This window comes from Acinonyx jubatus, chromosome A1 (assembly GCF_027475565.1).
Source record: "Acinonyx jubatus isolate Ajub_Pintada_27869175 chromosome A1, VMU_Ajub_asm_v1.0, whole genome shotgun sequence".
Taxonomy (NCBI): Eukaryota; Metazoa; Chordata; class Mammalia; order Carnivora; family Felidae; genus Acinonyx; species Acinonyx jubatus.
In genome coordinates, this window is record NC_069380.1 from 109952608 (window position 1) to 109977173 (window position 24566).

Genomic DNA, 24566 nt, shown 5'->3' on the forward strand with positions numbered 1-24566 from the left:
ATTGTGATTTAAAATGAGGTATTTGGAGGGTGCCTGGGTGGCTCAGTCAGTTAAGCATCCAACTTCACCTCAGGTCATGATCTCGCAGTCCATGAGTTTGAACCCTGTGTCAGGCTCTGTGCTGACAGTTCAGAGCCTGGAGCCTGCTTTGGATTCTGTCTCCCTCTCTCTCTGTCCTTCCCCTGCTTGCGTTCTCTCTCTCTCTCTCTCTCTCTCTCCCTCAAAAATAAACAAACATTAAATAAATAAACAAACAAAATGAGGTGTTTGGTAGTAATTTCACTTGGCTTTTTCAAGACAGACCCTCCATTTTGGGGGAGATTAGGAGGAGGGTGCCACTCCTACCTTTACTCCTAATGTGGACAGAGGTCAAGGAGAGGCACTCTTGGCCAGGCACTCTTGGCCAAAGCTGTTTTCATTGGCTTTGGGACAGTGACCAACACCAGTTCCTAAAGTCCACCTAGAGGGACCTTTCAGTTCAGCTCCCTGCCTCCACTCTCCCTACTAGGCAGGACAGGAAGCTTCAGAGTTTAATCATACTTAGACAAATCCTGGGGTTCATTCATTCATTCATTCATTCATTTGTTGTAAACCATTTCTTTTTCATTTTCTTTTTCTTGTTTTTTTTTTTTTTTTTTTTTTGAGAGAGAGAGGGGGCAAATGAGTGAGGGTGGAGTGAGAGAGAGAAAGAGAGAAGTGGGGCTCACCCACTGCAGGGCTCGAGCTTGCAAACTGTGATTTCATGTCCTGAGCCAAAGTCAGATGCTTAACTGGCTGAGCCATCCAGGTGCCCTGTTGTACCCCATTTCTTGAGTACCTGGTGCATGCCAGGCACTGTGCCGTAGAGAGGCACCATGATAAACCAGACACATGCAGTCTCTGCTTTTCTCAGCTTAATTACTAGAGGAGATGGACATTAAACAAATTATTACACAAACAATCATATTTTATAATTATGACAAGTGCTGGAGCCTTTCCTTAAGTAACTGAACTTCCTCTTGGTGTCTCTTGGTCTGAAATACTCTCTGATACAATAATTCCCCCTTGAGAAAAGGAAACAGGCCAAGGTCCCAGGATGAAATAGTCAAATAACATCCACAAGTCTTGTGATCACATATGAAATACAAGAGCTCTGTGCATAGCATAGTGAAAGTTGCCTGTTGTCACTGTCTTTGCTTCAGGAGGTCGTACCAGACTCCACTGATGGTTTCTGGCAGAGTCTGTTTGGGGTTCTTCCTGGGGAAGTAGGTGTGGAAAACCAGACAGATGGCTCAGTGGCTGTAGTCTTCAGTCTCAGGAAAAGGAAATGGAGTTCAAGGCCATGTGCATTGTTGCTAGATCTGGGGAGAACACGGTCTTCGGCTCCCTCCAGAGCCATGTTGGCACTTTGGCATTCAGACTGGTTATTAAACATTCTTCATACTGTTTGAAGTTTTAGACCTTTAACCATTCTTCATACTGTTTGAAGAAGCTACAATTAACATCTCCCAGGCAGCTCAGAACTTGGTTGCTAGGCAGCAGACCTTTAAAGACAATTTGTCATTTTCTGCCATAAGAGAAAAAATAGTAAACATTCACATTCTTGGAAAATTGCTTGTTTTCCAACTTCCAACTTTCTCGCCATGACAAAGCCTCCAGTTCATCAGCGTCCGTTTTATTCTTTATTTAGTTTTCATAAATAATTCAAAGGCATTTTAGAAGAGTAATTGAGCTTCTTTCAAGCATAACCTCTGGCTGTTTAGAACAAAAAGGATGTTTGGGTGATAGTGGGGTTGCCATATTTGTGGACAGGTTTTATATAAATGCGCAGAGCCTCCTTTGGAAGGTACAGAGTACCAAGGTGCCCAGCTTATATGTAGCCTTGGGCAGTAACCCAAGAAAGTGGTGGTAGATTCGTAAAAGGCTTTTGAGTCATTCAGCCTTTGTTGGCACCTTGCATGTGCTAGGCCCTATGTACACTGTTGGGCCCCAGCCTGTGACCCAGCTGGACCTCACTGAACTCACCTCCTTCATGTGGGGGCTATGGAGTAGGAAACCAGGGGATTCTAATACAGGACCTGTGGGAGTTCACCGGAAGCCCAGAACCCAGCCTGGGATCCGGGAAGGTTTCCCAGAGCACATGTGGACCCGTCTGAGACCTCCAAGATGAAACAGGCCAGCCCCACTTTGGCAAGAGAGAAGAGCGTCCCAGCAGGGTCCTCCCATGTGCCAAGAGTGAAAAGTGCTCAGGAGACTGAAGTGTATTTGTGTGGCCACAGGGCCTGGTAGGCCCTACAGCTCAGCCTGAGGGAACAGTGGAAGGCCATTCAAGGGCTTGGAGTTTGCAAAGGCCACCATCTAATTTACATAGTCCAGCCTTTGGGGAAGCTATCTGATTTGGCTTCTGTGCAGGCAATGAGCAAGTGGCCAAAAGAGGCAGAGGGGCTGTGGGGGGAGTGTTGGGTGGCTCATGGCCTAGGATCCTGTGCCACTTGCAGCATATAGGACCTTGTGTAGGTTATTTAACTAACTTTAGTTTCAGAATAGGGATGATGGTAGCATCTACCTCACAGAGTTAGTGTAAGGACTCAAATTAATTGAAGAACTGCCTTTAGACTGGTGCTGAATACCCAGTGCTCCTTAAGTGCTGGCTGCTACTATTAGGATAGTGCTCCCCTGCCTGAATTTCCATCAGTCCCCTGCCCAAAAGGACCACTGTGTCCAGTCTGCCACCTGCTACCTAAGTGACCTAGGATGAAACTTGGAACTGTCTTGGGGCTAGACTTTCTCTCTCTCTCTCTCTCTCTCTCTCTCTCTCTCCCCCTTTCTCTCTCCCTCCTGGATCTCTGATCCAGTTGAGCCTGGGATCCCTTCCTGCAGAGTTCTAGTGCCACTCCTGTTCCTACCTCAGGGCCACCTCTCCCCTGGTGGTGTGGCTTGGCATTCTGGCTTCCCAGACTCCAGCTTGGGTAGTGTGCTGGTCCTTGGGCTTGGAGCCCTGCTTGGGGATTTCAACTCTGCATATATCCGTGAGGTATCTCACCCTGTTAGTGCGTGTTCAAAAAGCTCTGCCAAGGGGCGCCTGGGTGGCTCAGTCAGTTATGCGTCCGACTTCAGCTCAGGTCACGATCTCGTGGTCCGTGAGTTCGAGCCCCGCGTCGGGCTCTGTGTTGACAGCTCAGAGCCTGGAGCCTGCTTCCGATTCTGTGTCTCCCTCTCTCTCTCTGCCCCTCCCCCGTTCGTGCTCTGTCTCTCTCTGTCTCAAAAATAAAAAACGTTAAAAAAAAAGCTCTCCCAAGGAGCCAGCTGGGGGTCTCAGACTCCTCAGATAATTCCCCAGAGTGGGCCATTCATTCATTCTTTCATTCATTCATTTCATCACTATTTACTGAACACCTGCTATGTGGCAGTCTTTATGCCAGGCACTGAGAACATAGCAGAACACAGGACTGCTTTGGCAGGGGAGATGGCAAGAAACAAACCACAGGAGCACACCAGTTAATTGTGGGGGTGTTAAGTGCTGGGACGAGAGGCAGGATGACAGGGTGGAACATGGCTCTGTGGGGCAGTTGGTGCTCCCTGAATCAAGGTGATCAGGGAAAGGAATCCTGAAAGAGATGATGCTTATACTATAGCGCAGGATGAGAGAACTGCAAAAGGTTTCAGGCTTACCCGTGCCTTTTTGGAGGGGCACTTAGTGACCGTAGTGAAGGGTTGATTTCTGGAGCAAGGTGATACGCCCTCCTGGGTGGGAGGCTCCCCATGGCATTGGAGTGACAGGGCTTCAACCTGTACCACTTGGCTTACCTGGATCAGGAGAATTTGGAGGCAGTGATGAGCTGACTATGGGTTCCATTCACCCCACCAGGTCCTGTCCTGGGGCCCAGAGGGGAATAGCCCAGCTCCAGCCCTGCTGGACTCGTAAGAGGCCTTAGCTGGGAAAGACCCATGCCAGCAAAGGGGGACTTGTGAAAGACAGACAGCACAGAAGCACCCACTGCCTGAGTTTGTGTTCTTGTATCAGCTGCCTTACTGCTTGCTAATAAGATATGCAAATTATCAGGGCTGTGAAATCTTCCCCACATTTCATCTTCTGCTTAATTAGCATTTAATCGTAATCTCATTTTAATTTTTTCACACTGGCACCCTAATTAAATGTTAGGGTGTTAGTCTTAACAATTAAATTATATTGGCAAATAGAGTCTTCAAGAAACTTGACCTTTTTCAAGCCAGGGCGCTCTCTAGCTAGATGCAAATGTTAATTAGATTTCTGGACGATGTTGCCTCAAGCCCCCTTGGTGCACCCATTTCAGTTGTTTTCTTGCTGTTGTGGCCCTAGATTCAAATGAGACACACACAGCCAAGTGATTTGGGCCCCTGGCAGGCAGAGGTTGCCACTGAACGGGTTGGTCATGAACCCCTGGAAGGCCAGTGATGCTGGTTTTTCTGGGGAGTGTTTGGTTTGGAATTTGGTCATAGGCCTAGAAAACTCATTGAAGTGGTTTCTCAACTTGTGATTCTGATTTGATAATCACTGGGAAAGTTGGTGCGTAAGCAAGTCACATAGTGTCTGGAGCTGCCACCAGGTCCTGCAATATCCCTTTGTGGGAGGCCACAGTGAGGTCAGGCAACTGGGCAAGAGAGGCATTTGCTGGTGTCAGCTGGGGCTGGGCTTGGAGACTGTTCCAGGGTGGAAGGCAGGGAGTCGGAGTTGGGGGGGTGGGCAACAGACAGAACATTGGGAAAAGCAGATTCCCCCTGAGTTCCCTGTAGCCCAGAAGAAAACCAGAGCATGAGGGTGCAGACATTCATGGCCTGGTCCTGAGAAGTTTTGGATGGGCTTGACTAAGAAGGAATGCAACCTTCTCTTCTTCTTACTCTGTCACACACAGAGGATGGCACTTTGTTGCCCCGGCTGAGCAGGAGACACAGTGTCCTTGTTCTTGAGGGACGTTGGAGTCCCTGGCTCATGGGAAGCTATTCTCTGAGCTGCCCCTGGGGACTGGCCTCTCCCTCAGCTACTTATGTAAGATTCTGATATTTGCCTGGGGTTGGTGCCCTGTACTTCTTCACACCTCCATTTGAGCCTGTGGTTGCCGTACTAACATAATTTTAAGTTTTTATTTATTGATTTTGAGAGAGAGAGAGAGAGAGAGATTGAGGACATGAGCAGGGGAAGGGCAAAGAGAGAGAATCCCAAGCAGGTTCCATGCCATCAGTTCAGGGTCTTGTACTCAGTACCATGAGATCATGGTCAGACGCCTAACTGACTGAGCCACACAGGTGTGCCCCCACCCCCAGCTTTTTTAAGTTTTTATTTATTTATTAAAAAAATTTTTTTTTAATGTTTATTACTTTTGAGAGAGACGGACAGAGCAGGGGAGGGCCAGAGAGAAAGGGAGACACAGAATCTCAAACAGGTTCCAGGCTCTAGCTGTCAGCACAGAGCCTGACACGGGGTTCGAATTCACAAATCATGAGATCATGACCAGAGCTGAAGTCGGCCGCTTAACTGAGGCACCCAGGCACCCCTTTATTTATTTATTTATTTATTTATTTATTTATTTATTTAGAGATTGAGGACATGAGCAATGGAGCATAATTTTAAACCTTCAGTAGAAATTCCCCAAGCAGTCACTTAATGGCAGTATTGCATTCACAGAAGCCTTCCTGCCATCTGATTTTTCCCTTAGGTTTTTGGCCTTTCTCAGCAAGTTTTTCCTCTTCCCTGAGTTCCACTCCCATCTATCATTCAAACTCTGTTCTTTAACAGATCAGAACACAAGTGAATTCCGTTCAGCACATTTATTGAACATCTCTGTGCAGAGCCCTGTGCTGAGTTCAGGGAAGGTGTGTTAATGTAATTATTGCTTTTGTGTTGGCTTCTTACTTTGAAGTAAAGTGGGGGCAGTGCGGTGCGGACAGAAAGCCCACTGGAGTTGCATTTGCCTTTTCCTGCCCTGGCTGTGGAGCAGACCACCCTGAGGCACTCTTTCCACTCCTGCTTCTGACAGGTGTTCCGGACAGACTTGATCACAGCCATGAAGATTCCAGATTCCTGCCAGCTCAGCCCGGATGACTACTACATCCTGGCCGACCCATGGCGACAAGAATGGGAGAAGGGCGTGCAGGTGCCGGCTGGAGCAGAGGCCATTCCAGAGCCTGTGGTGAGGTAAGTTGGGCATCCCAGGCTGGGAGACCCTAGACAGGGGAGGCTGGGACAAGGGACCTTTGTAGCCTGTCTCTGTTCTTAGATTCTTTGGTCCCACAAACCATTGAAAATTTCCAGAAATACTGGCAGTTTGCCTTTGAGGCTGAGGGCCCGGACTTGGGCTCAGCTCTGGAGCCAGATGGCTTAGGTTCAAATTGCCACTCACATTCAGTCTGACATTGGGCCAGAAACATAACCTCCCTGGGCCTTGGTCTTCTTGTCTGTGAAATGGGAATGACGATGGTACATCTACCCCCTATGGTGGTTGAGATGACATAGGGAAACGACGCCTGGAAGACATTTGGCATGGGACCTGGCTCACGCAAGCAGTCAGTAAAAACAGGCCATGAGTTGTCTTCACATCAGTCCCAACTGGGTCCCACAAGCAGGTCTTATCTGGGAAATCTCCAGGCTTTTAAATAGTCTTTAAGTCAGGAATAAGCCATGCTCTTGACTTGTTAACTCCTTTTTGAGAGTTCTAAGTGGGAGGGAGTTGAATGCTGACACACAGCAGATGCTCCGGAAGCAGTTGCTTCCGGAATCCCAGGAGGATTCCCTGCCAGGGCAAGGTAGGAGCTAGGTCAGGGTATATCCTCTCCAGGCTTTGTAGCCTTCAGGTCTTGTGGATCACAGAGACCCGTGGTGCCTCATGACTGTGGCCTTGCCTCCAGCAACAGAGGTCAGCCAAGTGATGCTTTCTGCATGCTACAAAATCCTCTAAGTCATGTCTCTGGATAGAGGGACCTAATGTCCTGACCTCCCCAGCCCACCGGCACTCTTGGCCTTGGCAGCCCCATGGCTCTCACTTAGGCCCATTTTGACCAGGCCTGGGGTAAAGATTCCAGCCCTGACCTCCCTTGACATTGGCACTGTTGCTTTCCAGTAGCCACACCTATGAGTGCCCGCCTGGTGCCAGACCTGTGGTGGACATGGAATTACAGAGGCAGATAAGACTCTGAATGCTGCTTATGTGCTCTGTGAGGACCGGGGGCTGGGCAGGGCTCATCCTGTGGCTGCTGAGGGCTGAGTGCTGGGTCCTCTGACAGTCAGGGGAGCTCTAGTATTCTCTGGAAGGGAGAATATGTGGGATTTGGAGAGGAAATGTATTCTCCACATCCCCTCCCCAGGGCCAGAAATGTGGATTAAGCTCCTAGCCAGTTTGACACCTTTACATCTGCAGACTGTGCAGACTGAAGAACTACCACTAACCTGTTTGAACTAGTTTTCTCCTCTGTAAAATGGACCCGATAACAGTAGCTGCCTAATGGTGTGGCAGGGATGAAATGAGAATACACACGGCAAGGGCCCAGGGCAGTAAAGGGGAGGGGCAGGCCACCAGCTGGGCCGAGAGGGGATTCCTGATTAGGCTTGGCCCAGCTGTCTGTCCTCCCTCCTCGATGTCAATATCAGGTGGTTCCGGAAACATCCAATGGCCTGGGTAATTAATTGCAGATGCTTCCACACCAGTAGCTTGGCTTCTGTCTGCCTGCGTGGTGCTTTATCTGTTGACATCAAGAGGAGAGCACGTGTTCAGACTGCTCTGGCTTTTCTAGGTGCATTCCTTGCATATGCTCAGCTGCTCTAAGCTGACAGGAGCCAGGCACTCCCCTCCTGTCTGTGCTCTTTGGAGAGGATAGACTAGAGGTAGGGAGGGGCTGTTTCCTTTGCAAAGTCTTCCCTATCTCCCTCCAGCCCAGTCCCGCCATCTTCCAGGGCACCTCCCATTGCAAGGCCCTTATCTGGAAGCCAGCACAGCAACCACCATGGTCAGAACTATTAACAGCAGTGCTTCCTGAGGATTCACTGTGCTGAGCCTGCTATGTTCATCTTCTCATTTAATTACCATATCAGCCCTATAAAGTACATCTTACTGTCCCCATTTGATAGATGAGGAAGTTGGGAAATTCTGGGGAATTCCCTGTATGACCGCCAGGGCCTAGTGGGCTGGGCCAGGAAGTCACAAGCCAAGGGAACAAGCACTGGGTTGCCCCTGTGAGGCCCAGAGAGAGGCTGTGCCCCCATCACGCTGTCATGCTGGCTTTCATTGCTATTTCCCCACTGCTACCCCAGCCCCCTCTGTCTCCCTTTTTGTCCATTCTTCCCTGGCCCTTTGGCAGGTCTGCCTACCTCATGGTCTGAAATTTATGTGGGTAATGAGAACCTGTCTCAACCCCTGATCATGAATTGAGTGATGGCCTGTGCTGCTCCCTCATTGTATCCAGAAGATTCAACCTAGGGCAAAACCAGCCTCTGGTGTAGGTATAGGCTTTTGAAGTAGAGACCCTCCCCCAGATCCCAGCCCAGGCCATCTGCCTTCTTCAGCTGATCTGTGTCCTGCTAGCTAACAGTTGAGACTGAGACCTTGGCTTGGGGTCAGGTGATCCCCAGCTGGTAGAGATAGCTTCTTCCATAGCCAGAGCCAGAAGAGGTGTAACACTTGAGGATGAGATCCCCAGGAAACACAGGAAATGCCTTTTCTGGTGTGAGCCCCTTAACCCTAGATTCTCAGAGAAAGAAAGGAACTTTCTGACTGAGAACACAGGTGTCGGTAGTTACACCAGTAGGTAGTAGGGCACTCTAAGGTTATATCCAAAACCTCATTGAGCATACGCTGGGGACACAAAGTGGCATCAAGACAAAATTAGTCTATGTTTCTAAAAGAATGTATTAATTCCAGTAAGATCTTTGTGAGGAAAAGCAGGATTTTATAGGACTAAGAGTATCAGTATTACATCTATTTGGAATGACCTATTTTACAGGAGGGGCTGGGTGGAGTCACCATTAGTCATTACCTGAGGCCTTCCTTAATCTGGGCCTCTCGTGTGGGAAAAGGTGGCACCAAGCACTTTTCCCTTTCCCCTTACTCCCCCCAACCTTCTCTGAGCCTCCCTCCAGGTCTGGAGGCCATTTTCGCCTGTCTCCTTCATCCTTCCTGCCCCCTCTGGCTGACACCTGGGGCATGTCCTGGAGCCCAGGAGTCCTCCCCATAGCTCAGCCATGTCCCTGTGCCATCCTGCCCTCCCCTCCCGTGTCTGCGCTGAGTCACAACCCCTGGCAGCCCTGCCTTCGACCCCAGGAGGCTCCTCGGGCAAGTGAGGGCCTCTCAGCCCCTGGGAGGGCTGGCCAGATGGAAGCCAGGCTCCACAGCAATAACCATGGCAACCGGTGGAGGGTGGGAAGAGCTGGCATTTTGAACTGGCATCAGGAACTGAGGGGCAGCACACAGCTGAGCCAAGAGGGGGAACTATGCCCTCCCCAGATAAAAAGCCCTCCAGTTCCATCTCAGAAGGAGCAAAGTGATATCTAGAGGTCTTAAAATACACACTCACACACCTGTAGTGCTTACTGTGTGCCAGGCACTGTTGTAAGAGCTTTCCACATATTCATCCATTTAGTTCTTATCAACCATAGAAAGTAAGTACTGTTATTATTAGCTTATTTTTTTGGATGAGGTCACTGGTCACAGACAGGTTGGGCAGCTTGCCCAGATTACACAGTAAGTGGTAGATCAGGGGGCTCCTGGCTGGCTCAGTCGGTAGAGCATGCGACTCTTGATCTTAGGGTTGTGAGTTCTAGCCCCACGTTGGGGGTAGAGTTTACTTAAAAAACATATAGTGTATCAGGACTTTGGGTCCACATTTTGCAGCCAGGACCCTTCAAATGTGGCTGCCTCAGGGAGAGCCATGACCCAAGGGAGGGCTGCCCTGGAGTATGATTCTGGGACCCATCCTTACTTATATCCAGGGGAGGAGGCCTCCATCTCGCAGTGGGGGAGGGGACACCATGGTGAGAGACTGACTGCTCAGGTTATGTCATATTCGAGGGAATGATAAGGTATGTGGGAGACACTGTCTTCTGGGAGTGTAGACCCTTTATGTGAAAAGGGCCACCGTGAGCTACAGCAGTGTACCCAGGTAAGGCTCCTTCTCACCCTAGAGGAGACCTGGCCTCACCTTCCCCTGTGGGGACATGGGGATATTCTTGGCCTCTCCCTAGTCTTAAGGGGTATGCTGAAGGACCTGAAGCCCCACTGGCTCTTTCCCCCTTGTCCCACAGTGGCCAGCACTGGGCACTGCCCAGTGAGAGCACATAGGCTGACTCCTATAGGCCCAGGCGGGGCAGATCTAGATTATGGAGCTTTAGCTAAGGCCCACATGCCTTCATGAGAGGACCAGTAGAGTGCTCTGGGCAGAATGGATGTTTATGGGATGTGCAGGACAATAGGTCAGCACCCACTCCCCACCCACACTCTGCCCTTTGGTCTGCTCTCCTGCTTACCCATAGTGCTTTGAGTCTCTGCAGGGTGGGCAGGCAAGAAGAGGTAGTATAAGGAAGTAGCATCAAAAAATCACACTTGTCCAGCAGCTCCTCATCTGGGCTGGTCGACTCACTGGAGGCTGCCAGACCCAGTAAGGCTGGCAGGCTGAGGATCCCTCCCCTCATAATACCCTCTCTTGATTTCCTAGGATTCTCCCGCCGCTGGAAGGCCCCCCTACCCAGGTGTCCCCTAGCAGCTCTGAACTTGGTGAGGGCTCCCAGCCTGATTGGCCTGGGGGCAGCCGCTATGACCTGGACGAGATTGATGCCTATTGGCTGGAGCTTATCAACTCGGAGCTCAAGGAGATGGGTAGGTGACCTGCCAGGCTAAGAGTGGGATCGGGGCAGGTCAGGCAGAGTTTTCTTCTGAATGCCACCCTCAGAAAGGTAGTGGACACAACTGGGCTGTGGCACTGCATAGATAGGAGAAAGTCCCCGCCGTATTACTGATTGATTGGAGAAGTTTTTTGGTGTGTCTGTGCCTCATTTTCTGTAGCTGTCAGGTGAGTGCACTAATAGCATGCAATTTCCAGAGTTCTTGAGAATATTGTTAGTAAGCCTGACTGTTAGACAAAGAGTAAGTGAACACATTAACGAGTCTAGGATGATAAATGAGGCTGAGGACAGTTGATGTGGGCCACTAGTATCTCCTAGGAAGGTTTCCCCGAGCCCCCTGCCATACACACAATTCAAGCAGTGGATTCTGCATGCACACAGCTGTACCCCAGAGATACTTCTGTGTTATCTGCATGTACACGTGTATGTGGTCACAAGCAGGGTGTCTAAAGTCAGAACACCATAACCAGCCCCAGGGGTCTTTGAGATTGAATGGTCCAGCCCATTCTGTTTCCAGATGATGGAGCTGAGGCCCACGACAGTGGGTGCATTTTCCCAAGTCACACAGTAAGTGGGTGGAGACCCATCCACACGTCTGCCCTGATAGACCAGGCTCCTAACACCCTCCCCTGCTGTCCTCACAGAGAGGCCAGAGCTGGATGAGCTGACGCTAGAGCGTGTGCTGGAGGAGTTGGAAACCCAGTGCCACCAGAATATGGCACGGGCCATTGAGACACAGGAGGGGTTGGGCATTGAGTATGATGAGGACGTCGTCTGTGATGTGTGCCGTTCTCCCGAGGGCGAAGATGGCAACGAGATGGTCTTCTGTGACAAATGCAATGTCTGTGTGCACCAGGTGGGCATCCTCTCAATCGTTCTCCTCCATGCTGCTTGGCCAGGCTGCTGCCTAGAACTGGTCATTCTCGCTGTAGGAATGCAGTAGCGCTGTGGGCGTAGGCCCCTGAGAAGGGCAAGGGAGGAGGAGGGAACGGAATGAGTGCCCCATGGCTCAGTTCTGTCAGCCAGACTGGAGTGAATGTCCACTGGGTTCTCTTTCCATCCTTTTCCTGTGGGCCTCCATCAAATCCCCTCACTGAACACCCTACCCCCTGCCTCCGTGCCCCTCTTCCTCTGCTCCTCACCGTCCTGAACTTCTAAACAGGCAGCACCGTGCAGTGATGGAGAGCAAAGCCTGCAGCCAGGGTTCCTGATTTCAAATTGTGGCCCTGCCCTTTACAAACTATGTGACTTTGGGTAATTTCTTAATCTCTGTGGACCTCTATTTTCTCAGCTACAGATAAAAGTAATTTCTTGTGACGACTAAGATACTTCTAACGAGCTATTTGCTGAGAACAGTATAGTACGAGCTATAAGTATTTATCATTATTGATGTTATAAATCAGGAGTTGCCTGACATGCCCCCTCTTGATCTTGGGCCCCAAAGCTCCCAGGTGTGGGGTGTTTCTGGGCTTTGTTTATAGAAGACTTGACTGGAACCCAGTGGATCCACTCTAGCACACACACGTACACACACACACGCACACACACATCTCCTTATCCACCGGTTCTGAAATATTTCCTAGGGAGCTCAGAGGGGCTTCATCACTTGTCTGTGTACCCCCCATTCATTCTTATCCTTATACCCAGTAGCTCTTAGGTCCATAAGCCCTAGGCATGACCAGGAGGAGCCCCCTTCACAAATCTCTATGAAAAAAAGTAGAAAGCTCTGGGCCTTGTCCTCAGGCCTCATAACATACCCAAATGTATGTTCAACTTGCAGGAGTTCATAGACACTTCTGAAATCCATCACTCACTAGGAATCTCTGGCCAAAGTGACTTTCCTCCCAACAGAGGGCAGAGCTGAGCCCTTCCACAGAGGACTGGCATCTTTGCCTTAGAATCCTTCTGGAGGCCTCCTTACCAGAGCCTACTAGCAGTGTGGCCCTGTAGCTTCTAGCTCGGGCTGGGGCTGAGACCATTTGCAGCTGAACCCTGACCAGACTCAGATGGCCATTGCATCTGACTTGTGACCACTCTGCTCTCTTCCCAGGCATGCTACGGGATCCTCAAGGTGCCCACGGGCAGCTGGCTGTGCCGGACATGTGCCCTGGGTGTCCAGCCAAAGTGCCTGCTCTGCCCCAAGCGAGGAGGAGCCTTGAAGCCCACCAGGAGCGGGACCAAGTGGGTGCACGTCAGCTGCGCTCTGTGGATTCCTGAGGTGGGCAGACATGGGGATGGGGCAGCCCTGGATAAGAGGGTCTGCTACCAGAACTCTGGTAGCAGAGCACTGGGAAAGAAGGCCACAGGTTTGCATAAAAAGGGATATCTCACGTGGCACCTGAGAAGAACTGGGGCAGCGACCCACAGAGAGCTTTGCCTGTGGACTTGGACAGAACTCAGGTGGTAGTTTCTATGGGTAAATGGGATTATGGACACTAGGGGATCCAGGTGGTAGGTCTGAGAGCTGGGCAGATGCCAGGCCATGGAGTAGAGGTGAAAGCATGTTGTGGGTCCTTCCAAATCCAGGCAGTGGTTCCAACCAGTGTCATACCCCCTGTTTAAAACAAAAATAAGCCAGCTGACCTAAAAGGAAATCAGGCAATCAGGCAGAGAGCTCATTAGAAGTGGATAGCTAACTGGCTGGGATGGAGGGGTCAGCCTGGGTCTGAGTCTGGGTGGAGGGGGACTGTGGGCAACAGGCTTTGCCCACTCTGAGTTAGAAGAAGCCCTGGGCTCCTGGAAGGTCATGGTCTTTTATTTGAAATATGAAATGCTGACATTCACCAGAGTTTCTGACCCAGCCCTGCTGTGTTCCCGGACTCAGAATAAAGCCCCACTCTGATGCTGCCTTTGCCTGGAAGCAAGCTAGGTGGCCCTGTCAGCAGATGCCCCTCCCCTTCGCGGGCTTCTAGTCTGAATGTTCTTGCAGGGACCCACATTGTGGGCTTCTGTGGTGATAGTGATTGTGTTGACAGTGGTATCTTTCTCCCAGATCAACATCTTGAAAGCTGGGACTACCTCTGAGTGTACCCTGGGCTGGGCACAGTGGAGACAGGCAGAACCAACAAGGATTTCTCCCCACCGTGGGGGCCCTTTGGTTTAGGACCTCTGGACAAGAGCCCTTCCTCTATCTTCAGATATGGGCAGTAGGGAGGCCAATGCACCCTCTGGGTCTAAGAGGTGGGCTGTGCCCAGAAGACTTAGGCATGATTGTTGGTTTCTCCCCATAGGAGGGATAGGAAGAGCTAAATAAAGGCACATCCCTATTGGCCAGGAAAGCTCTGGAAGCCCCCAAGAAAAAATGCTGCTTTGGGGTATTTACTTGTTGCCCAGAAACATAAATTAAATATATACATGTTATAATAAGTAATCTTTGTGCATGCACACACACGTACACAGTTACACAGACTGCTGTGCACTCTCATACACAGTCACAGTTTAAGACTAGTCACAGGTGAGGAAACGCTAACACACTCAGTGGTCAGCCTGGGATAGTCATGAAGGTCTTGTGATTCAGGCGCTCTCCCATTGCCCTGTGCACACACTGCCTGGTTTCAGCAGACACCTCCCATTTGGGGGATCCCTAGAGGCAGGCTGGGGATGAGAGGCCTGATGCAGCTCCCTGTGTCCTGCCTAGGTCAGCATCGGGTGCCCTGAGAAGATGGAGCCCATCACCAAGATCTCACATATCCCAGCCAGTCGCTGGGCTCTGTCGTGCAGCCTTTGCAAGGAGTGCACAGGCACCTGCATCCAGGTACGTGGCCCGTTCACCTGCTGTCGCCCAGGAGGTCTCCTGCGTATACCATCTGCATAGAGGGGTGCTTCTGGGACCCTCTGGAAAACACACAGCTGCCACCACCCCCACCCTACTCCCATAGTGCTATAGACAGAACCATTGATGGGCCATGGAGGCCTGGGACTGGAGCCAGACTCAGAACCTCACCTGAGAGGCATTCCTCCATCCCCAGTCCCTCTGGGCATGGGGTAGAGTGCAGAAGCAAAGGCTCACCACATCACTGCATTCCGAAGGATTCTGGCTTCCCAAAGAGCAACTGTCTTTGGGGTTAATAAATACAATGACCTCACATCTGACATCAAACATGTGGGAGGGGTAGGAAACACTTTTCGTCCAGCTGAGCTAATAGGCTCTCCCCAAACAGGACAGGGCTGCACCAGTCTTTCCACAGCATTGGTTCCCACATTCTGGTGTGCGTCAGTAATACCTGGAGAGCTTGTTAAAACACGCATTTCTGGGCCTATCCCCAGAGGTCCTGTTTCAGTAGATCAAGAATGGGCTGAGAATTTGCTTTTCCAGCAAGTTCCCAGGTGACCCGATGCTGCTGGTCTACAGACTGGAAAGTGGGGGTCATCCTTTGTCCTTCTTTCTCTAGCAACAGTTGTCATTGCAAACACTAGATGTGCCTCCACCCATTTGTAAGACTTTTAAAATGACTTGTGAGTGCGACATAAGTGGTCGTTAATAGTTGGGTGGGGTATTCCTGAAACATTTATCAGTTGATCACAGCCATCATCCGAGGCTGTGAGGGAGGAGCAGTCCCTGAGTCGGCCCTAGCTGCCTGGACAAGAGAAGGAAGGGGTCCCTTTCTTTTGATGCCTCTTGTTCCAAAGTCATTTTGCCCACATAGTTACGCAGCTTAATCCCCAAAGGATTGTCAAATCACCTGACCATTTCCCCAGGATATATGGGGCTGAAACCCATTTCCTCTCAGGCTCCTCCAGAGTTCCCCCTTCCCACATACCACAGCTCCTTCCATACCCACAGGATGTTGGGGGTCCATGCCATTTTATATAGGGTCTCACCAGCATCCTGGGTTCTCAGTGGAACCCTGGAGAGTGGCCTACATCCTTCTTCCTTCCTACCAGGGCTCCCCTCATGCCTGACATTTCCCCTCCTCTCCCTCTAGTGCTCCATGCCTTCCTGTGTCACAGCATTTCACGTCACATGCGCCTTTGACCATGGCCTGGAAATGCGGACTATATTAGCGGACAATGACGAGGTCAAGTTCAAGTCATTCTGCCAGGAGCACAGTGACGGGGGCCCTCGGGGTGAGCCCACTTCTGATCCCGTGGAGCCCAGCTCAGCTGGTGAGGACCTGGAGAAGGTGACCCTACGCAAACAGCGGCTGCAGCAGCTAGAGGAAGACTTCTACGAGCTGGTGGAGCCCGCTGAGGTGGCTGAGCGGCTGGAGCTAGCTGAGGCGCTGGTTGACTTTATCTACCAGTACTGGAAACTGAAGAGGAAAGCCAATGCCAATCAGCCACTGCTGACCCCCAAGACTGACGAGGTGGACAACCTGGCCCAGCAGGAGCAGGACGTCCTATACCGCCGCCTGAAGCTCTTCACACACCTGCGGCAGGACTTGGAGAGGGTGAGTCCCCCTGTCACTTTTCCACCTGCCGGCCTGTCTGGTGGGCATCCTAGGAGGTCTTCCCACCCCATGTACACTGCCCTACAGCAGCCATGGCTCTCCAACTCCAAATGGTGATGTCTGGCCAAGGGGCTGAGGGCTTCCAGTTCCCTGACAAGGTGGGGGTAACTTATACTATGCAGAACAGGGAAGCCTCTAGCCCTTGGATCTCTGAGCCCTTCTTGTCCCAACCCTTTTATGGGCCTGAATGGTAGGGGCCCTGCTGTGTTCCTGAGGCTCTAGGGCATCAGACCTGGGGCACAACCCAGGCTTCGAGCTTCTGTTGGTTTCTGTCCCCATTTGTAGCCTGTTCCCAACACATGAACTTCAGCTTGGAATCAGGCAGGGTAGAAACTGGGAATTGCAGCAAGTTGTATCAGCCCACTAGGCATGTTCTGGACCAGGGCAAGGAAAACAGGTATTAACGTGGGGCGTGGGGGCATATGGGTGGGCTGGAGACACAGTCAGCCTGTGTGGAATAGAAGGATGAAGCTGAGTGGGTAGACCAAAGTGTGTGTGGAAGCTGCAGGATGTTTTAAGCAGGGACTGTCCCTCTGGCTGCAACTTCCAGTCCCTGGGTCTACGGTGGATGGGTTGGCTGAAACTACCCCCAGCTGTGTACTAAGGAGATCAGTGGTCTTGGCTTGGTCCAAGGTGGTAGTTCTGGGAGCAGAGTAAGATGAGGAGACACCATGGCTTTGGGGTGAGCTGTGGTGGTTAAGGGATAGTGAGAGTTGCTTTCTGCCTGGAGCATGGGAGCCCCCAAAAGGTTCCATTCCCTCCTACTACCCCAGAAGAAAAGATGAGGAGATTACACCTTCCACGGAGAATACGCTTGAACTTGACTTTACTTTCCCACTGTGTTTCCTCCAACGCATAAAGTACTACCACCAAGTTGGAGGCAATCTAAAGATGAAACCAGATATTCTCTGAACCCCAGGTGCTGTTTTAGGGACATTCAGTTCTGGGGTTCGAGAGCACATGGGATCATGTCATAATGTCTTTCATGCATGAGCACAGACACACGTCTGTCCTTTCCCCAGTCTTTGTAAGGAAACAATCCTGAGTGAAAGCATTGATGGGGCTTTGTATGACCCGAGGCAGCTGTTTTTCTTATGTCCATCTCGTTGGCAAGTCTGTAAAATGGGTAGAACAACTTCACGGATGTTGTGCCGTGTTGAAGGGAACCTGAGGTGGAGCCTCTGAAACTGGACCTGGCTTCCCCAGTCTCCTTCAGCCGTACTCCTCTGCCCTGAGGCCTGGTCAGGGGGAAGTGACCCCGATGGCCTGAGAGGGAACCTTACCACCTGGCAGCCAGCCTGCCACCAGATCAGAAGGGGGAGGTGGAGAGTGGGGACACCAGATGTCCCTGGCTCCAGCCAGGGCAGAGAACAAGGCCATCTACATTGCAGCCCCTACTTCCTGGGCAGCCCAGCCTCCTGTGTCATGTGGCAGTGGCATCAGGTACATTCGGACATCGAGTACTTTCAGAGACCAAAGCTGCATCCAGAGTTGTCCTCAGGCCACCTCTGAGTCTGCAGGCTCCAGGCCTCCAGTGCAAACACCCTGCTTTTACTCCTGCTGTTCTCCAAAAGACCCCTCAAGTCTGACCTCCCTGGTCCTGCTGGTCAGCCCACTGGCTCCGCCTGGACAATGCACAGAGGCCAGGGGGCAGGGTTGCTTATTTAATCATTATCTTGAAAGTAGAGGCAAAGTAGATTCTCCTGGCCCTAATGAGCAGGTGAAGAAACTAGGGCTCTCGAAAATGAATGACAGAGAGTCTTAGAGGAATGTGTGTTTTCTAGGGTTTGAGTTGCATTTGGGCTTGGATGGGGGATGGGGTTTGTCACCAGGAGAAATGTTGGCTTAACCTCTTATTCTGTACATTTCCTGAGCAAAAGCATCCCCCACCCTCTTGCCTTCATTGTCAGCTGGTACAAATGTGGCTAAGGGGCCAAGGTCAAGGGCTAGGATGCCAACAACTTCCCAGGCAACCAGAGCTGCCATGCAGAGCGGCCTCTGGTAGGACTCTCCACAGTCAGGTGTGAACCAACCCACTCTTCCTCCAGGAAGAGGAGACAGGGCCGACTTTGAAGGGGTGCCGGCTGAGAGTGAGGCAAGGGCGTGTGCAGCCCTGGTAAGCTGTGGAGAGTCAGAGAGCCCTGTGCCAGCTTGATCCCCTCCAGGTCTAGCCTCAGGGCCTTTCAGAACCGCGTTGGTGGCTTGCTTGAGTGAACAGGGCTGAGAGCTCCGCCACAGGGGAGGCTTTCTGCAGAGACCCATGACTGTTGGTGGCCTGGTCGTGGCCCAGTGCCAACGGCCAAGAGTATCCAGCCTCTGACTGGGCACCAGGCCAGCTTGGGCTGGATTCATCAGGGAGGCAAAGTCGGGGTTGAGACTGATGCCTTGGGCAGTTGTGGGTTTGCATTCAGTTCCAGCATTTCCCGGCTCTGTGCCTTCTGAGTTTCAGTTTCCTTTCTGTAAAATGGGAATAAGGAGCCAGCTGACCTTGGAGTCACAGTGGTGATGGGAGCACAGTGACCTCTGCTGTTCATCGTGGTTATTGTTGCTGTTCTGGCTCTTAGAAGAGTGGGCTGCTTGCAGAGAGGGGCTCCGTGGAGGACTGAAAGCGTGCTAGGACCTGGGAATGAAACAGGGTATCTTCCCTGATCGACGTGTCCCCCCGAGGCCAGGCAAGAGGTTTGTTGAGAGAGGCAGAAGGCAGGGCCACGCTGCTGCCACTAGCCTGAAGTCCCACTTTATGGTCAGCCTTTATGTGTTTTCCTTAAACTTCAGTCGCCGGCCTTGGCCCCAGCAGGCAGCTCAGGAAGGCATGGCCACTGCTGTCTCCCAGAGTTATTCACAGCTGACAAAAAAATTGCGGTGCCGATGAGCAGCCTGTCAAACGCCGACTGGTGTCCCCTAGCAACCGTGCTGGCAGTTCGGGCTGTGCAGGGCCTCCGTGCCTGTGGCTCTGGATCCAGTTACCAGGAGTTTACTCAAGAGCATGACCCGGCCTGGGAGGGTGGGGGCAGCTCTCAGACATCTGCCCCCCTCCCTGAGGAGGGACATGTGGGATCTTCTCAAGGCCCTATTTCTTCTACCAAGGAGAAGACCTTGCCCTCCCCATACTTGCCACCCACCTGCTTCCTTGTCAGGTTGGTCATACCCCATTTACTCTGTCCTCAGTGCCCAGATCATGTTCTTCTTGGCCTCCCACCAAAGCCTACCTTGTCCAAGGCAGCCTTGGCTTCCAGAACTCTGGCTCCTCAGCCCCCATAGCTCCCATATCTAGAATGTTTCCAACCCATTAGTGTCTGCATCTCACTGAAACCTAGTCGCCACCTCAAAGTGCTCCCTCGTCAGTAACCCTGTATCCTCAAATCCCCCTTCCTACTCAGCCTTCTGTTTCCCTGCTCAGCACCCCCTCCAGGCTTCCCACTCTTCACTGTCCCTGTTTTCTTCACCCCCACCCCATGTGGCATTATTAGCTCACTGCCTGTGCCCTTATCCCTGTGTGAAGGCCACATACCTGGCAGAGCCTTACCTGGTAGGAATCCTATAGTGGTGAGCGGATAAACCCCACCAAGGTTCCTGTCAGCCAGCCTTGTTCTGGGACATTCTAGACTCCCCAGCCTATCACCTGTCTGCACCCTGGCTCCACCTCCCTCAAGTCTCCCCCTTCTGGGCCATCAGTCTTACCTCCTGTTCATCAGACCAGACCCCTCCAGCTTCTCACCTGGAAAGCCCTCCCTATCGATTTTCTGCCCTTTTTCCCCCATTCTCCCTTCCCCCAGCACACACCCTGCAGCAAGGGAGTCGGCCTTCCCTTCATGCCTGCTCAGTCTCCCAGATTTGAATCTATTTCACCTTCTGCCATCTCCAAAAGCACATCCTCCTTCCAGGCATGGGTCCCTCTGCCCTAACCCCCATCTGTCCCTTCCTGTCTTCCCTCACTGCTTCCCACTCCGGCCAGGCTCCTGCCAGGCTCCTGCCACTACCATCTACTAGGGCCACCAACAGCTTCCCATCACCTACATCCAGTGGCCACTTCTCCATCCTCATCCTTCTCAGCAGTGGTTACCACAGTCAGACATGCCTTTGGTATTGAAATATGTTTTGTGTGGATGCTTTGACCAGAACCCCCCTTAATACCCTCCCGTTCTCTGCTCTCTCTGAGTGCTCCCTGTCCCCAGTGATCATCAGTTCACCACACTCCATCTGACCTCTCAACGGTCTGCTCCACAGCTCTGCTCCCCATCAGGAGGCTGATCCATCCCACACTCCTTTCTGAACTCCAGCCTCTCGTGCCCATAGGTCCAAGCCTGCCCCCCACAATCTCCCTAGTCTCCACAAATGCCCAACACTAGTCCAGTCTAGCTCAGGATAACTGGCTGGGAGCCCTCCCTGGCCCTCCAACCTCCTCACCCACATTCAGGCTCACTCTGTAAAACTTACTGATAACAAAACAATTTCCTCAAAATGTAAAAGCCTGCTTTTATTACCAATCTGTAGTTTGGGGGGACTTTGCTACTTGATTCATCTTTTTTTACTCTGATTTTTTTTAATGTTTAGTTATTTTTGAGAGACAGAGAGCACATGTGCAAGAGGGGGCAGAGAGAGAAAGGGACAGAGGATCTCAAGTGGTCTCTGAGCTGTTAGCACAGAGCCGGATGTGGGGCCCAAACTACAAACCATGAGGTCATGACCTGAGCTGAAGTCGGACGCTCAACCAACTGAGCCCCCTGGCACCCCACTCTGATTTTTTTAAAGAGAACTTCCTATGTTTATAATCAGAAAAAACAATAATGACAAGTGTCAGGAACCTAATAACCTGGATGAACTTCTAAGGTGATATTAATACTTCGTCCCCAAAAGCCATCACAGAAGTGGAACTCCACAACATTCAGTAACATGTAGCTATGTAACCAACAGTCTTGCGAGAAATTAGAGAAGTCATCGATGGTTCCAGGGTGAGGTGGGAACAAGTGGTCACATCATGACCAGTGTACCAACCACAGAAAGTGGGTATTGTTGGGATTCTCACAGAAAGAAGCATTCCTATCTTGCCTAGCAGGAATCTCCAGATGGTACTGATTGTGTCATGCATCTTATCAGGAAAAACATGGAGCATTTACCTGCAATATATTGTATTTTTCATGCCTCATTCATATCTACAATTGTATATCATGAAACAAACATAGTCAGAATTTCTAATTGGATCAAAATATATACCAGTACTTGCTTTAATATTTCCTTCCTGTGCCGTAATGAACTATCTAAGTCAGTAGCCTATGCAGCTCGCTTTGGAGGCCCCTGGCCTAGGGCAGTAATTCTCAGATTGTGTAGTGCTGTATAAAATCTGTTTGAGGACACAACCACCAGAGACTTTCACACTCCCCCAAGCCTGGGAATTTGTGTTTCTAACCAGCCACCCAAGGGATCTTGATGCCAGTAATTCATTTGGGTTTGCTGTGAGAAACCTTTTTGTAAACTTTCAGATGAAAGAACAAAAAATAAATAAAATAAAAATCTGTATTTTAATAGAAAGTGATGAAGTAAGTAGTGGTTTCTTTGAAGGGAACTCTGCACCTCTAAAGCTCATGTCATTGTTAAGGATTAACGTTAGAGTAAGTTCGATGGTGGAATGTTTGGGAAATTTTTTAAAAGCTGGACTTTGAACTGTTTTTAGGTTTGATGTATTGACTGGTTTGTTTTGAGGCCTTCAAAGTCATGAGTCTGTCTACCTCTCTTCACCCCCATGGTCCCCATGCACACGAAGCCATGTGACTCCCAGGAGGGAAGCAGACCAGGTTTCAGGGAGAATAATGCTGAGCTGCTTGGATGCAGTGGGCAGGGAAGGAAGGCCTTCTGGAGGTTCCTTTTTTTTATTATTTTTTTTTTGAGAGAGAGAGAGAGACAGAGAGACAGAGTGCTAGCAGGGGAGGGGCAGAGAGAGAGGCAGACACAGAATTTGAAGCAGGCTCCAGGCTCAGAGCTGTCAGCACAGAGCCTGACACAGGGCTTGAACTCACGAACGGTGAGATCAGACCTGAGCCGAAGTCGTATGCTTAACCTACTGAGCCACCCGGGTGCCATAAAATATGTTTTCTTACAGTTCTAGAGACCAGAAATCCAAGATCAAGATGTTGGCAATGTTGATTCTGTCTAGAGACTCTGAGGGAGGATCTGTTCTGAGCCTCTCTCCTGGCTTCTGATTGCCAGCAACCCCTTAGCATTTCTTGACTTGTAGACCCATGATTCCATCTCTGTCTCTGTTGTTACATACCATTCTCTCTATATGTGTCTTCACATGGCCTTTTATGAGGACACCAGTCATTGGATTTAGGGCTCATTAATATGTGGTATGACCTCATCATAATTGATTATATCTGAGGTTCCAGGTAGACAAAATTTGCAGGAGGCACTGTTCAACCCAGGAGGGAAACAGTGGAAGTGTTAACAGGGGGAGGATTTACATTTCAAGAAGATGATCTGGGATAGCAGAGGGGCCAGAATGCCTACTTGTCCAGATGGAGCCAGTGCAGGTGACCAGGAAATGGAGGAAGCTGATGGGAAAGAGTTATGTTCATCAGGGACTGATGGGGTGGCTCTGGGGGTGAGCGAGGAAGAGCTGGATCCTGAAGGGTGATGCCAGGGTCTCAGCATTTCTGCCTCTCCCCACCTTACCCCCAGCTGCCCTTGGCCTAGCATTGTAGACACAGGGCCTTGCTCTGCCTCTCCCCTGCCTGGCCTTACTCTGGATCTTCATCCCCAGCTGATGCACTTCTGTGTGATCAACATCCACTCGTCCCTTTGTCCAGGAAGCCTTCTTGCCACCCCCAGGTCTGGGTCAGGGCTGCCTGGTCCTGTCAGTACTTGCTCTGCATCTCTCTGCCCTGCTGGGCAGCAAGCCCTCAGAAAAAAGGGACCTGATGGCATTGCCCACTGCTGAGCCAGGGCGAACACCATGTGAGTTCCCAGAGCTGAAGCTGGTGCTTAGAGATGTGTGATTATGAGGAGCTCCTGAGGAAGTCCAGGATTTGAGAGGAAGCAAGGGCTCTTAGGCTGGGGCCAGGCGGCTGCCCCTTTGGGGAGATGTTTGCCTTGAATGGCCGTGTCTGTTGTCTAGGCTGGGTACACACATTCTAAGGGTGGAATGCTCCTTAGAGTCCATACAGAGCCTGGAGCCGACATTCTGGGATATCCTTCACCACTGAGCTCAGGAAAGAAGGGAGGACATCCATGTCCACAGAGAGGTGTGATCACAGCTACCCCCAGGCCAGGAGAAATGGAAGTCATGATAACAGGCAGAGGCTCTGGAACCCATAGGTTTCCCCCAGGCAACTCAAGGTCATGCAGCCTGAACTCAGCTTTGAAGATGGAACCCATCTGCAGACGGAAGTACTGGCCTCAGCTGCACAGACCCTGGTGGGACCCAGAATTCCAGCGCACAGCTTCTGGCCATCTGTCTCTGCTTTGGAGGCTTCAACCTGAGCTAAAGACCGTGGTGGAACAAGGAAATGTCTTGAGGGAGGGGCCCAGAAGTGTGATATACTCTGAGAGCAGCTGTGAGGGGATGGCACACTGGGGAAAGGCACCAGGTGGATGGGGAGCAACATGGCCCATCCTTCAGGTGCTTCCAGAACAGCTGCAGAGTGAGCTTAAGCAAACCGGTCTCCAAAGGACTAGACTCTCTTCCTAGCGGCCCTTAAGCAGTCAGAGAGGCCCCTGCCTTTCCTCCTGAGAACTTCTGTCTCAGGCTGAGTGAACATAGCCATGTGGAAGGGCCTTGGCCAGAGCAGGCATGGGCTTGGCTCAGGTCTTAGTGCAGCAAGTGGACATGGCACACTCAGCCCCAGGGGTCAGAGACTGCCTGACTACTCAAAGCTGCTCTGCTGGAGCTCTTTCTTCTCTGCACCATGGCCATTTGTGTCTCAGGATAGAAGTTGGCCTTGTCATGGTGTTTTTGGCTGAGGAATATCTTTGATGGACAAGAGTCCTTGGACAGGAGGCAGAGGGATGGAATTGGTAACCTTACAAGGCCCCACTGAGCCTGGGGGCACTGTGTAGGTAGGGGGAGGGCAGCCACAGGGGCAGCATGGCAGAGTGAGCCAGGAAGTTCATGCCTAGAGAAGGCAGGTAGAGTCACCAGCCTGAGCTAACTGGATGCTCTCCCTGCCTGCTCTGGCCCAGGCCCAGTGGGAGCCGCAGGGTCAAGGCTGTGCTTGGCCTGTGTTTTGGACCAGAGAACTGTGGCTCAGGGCTGAGGACACACTCAGGGCTTGGGAATT

The 24566-nt window shown here is 51.2% G+C and overlaps 1 protein-coding gene across 13 annotated transcripts in view; it reads left to right on the forward strand.

Annotated features, from left to right (window-relative positions):
• The window catches only part of JADE2 (jade family PHD finger 2), a 114589-nt gene that overhangs the window by 80175 nt on the left and 9848 nt on the right, over positions 1-24566 (forward strand). For all 13 annotated transcript variants that reach the window (XM_053221037.1, XM_053221050.1, XM_027076670.2 and 10 more), the window contains 6 exons: positions 5994-6151; positions 10657-10817; positions 11488-11699; positions 12894-13061; positions 14481-14597; positions 15769-16233. In XM_053221037.1, coding sequence (XP_053077012.1) covers positions 5994-6151; positions 10657-10817; positions 11488-11699; positions 12894-13061; positions 14481-14597; positions 15769-16233 — 1281 coding nt within the window. The remainder of the gene's footprint in view (positions 1-5993; positions 6152-10656; positions 10818-11487; positions 11700-12893; positions 13062-14480; positions 14598-15768; positions 16234-24566) is intronic.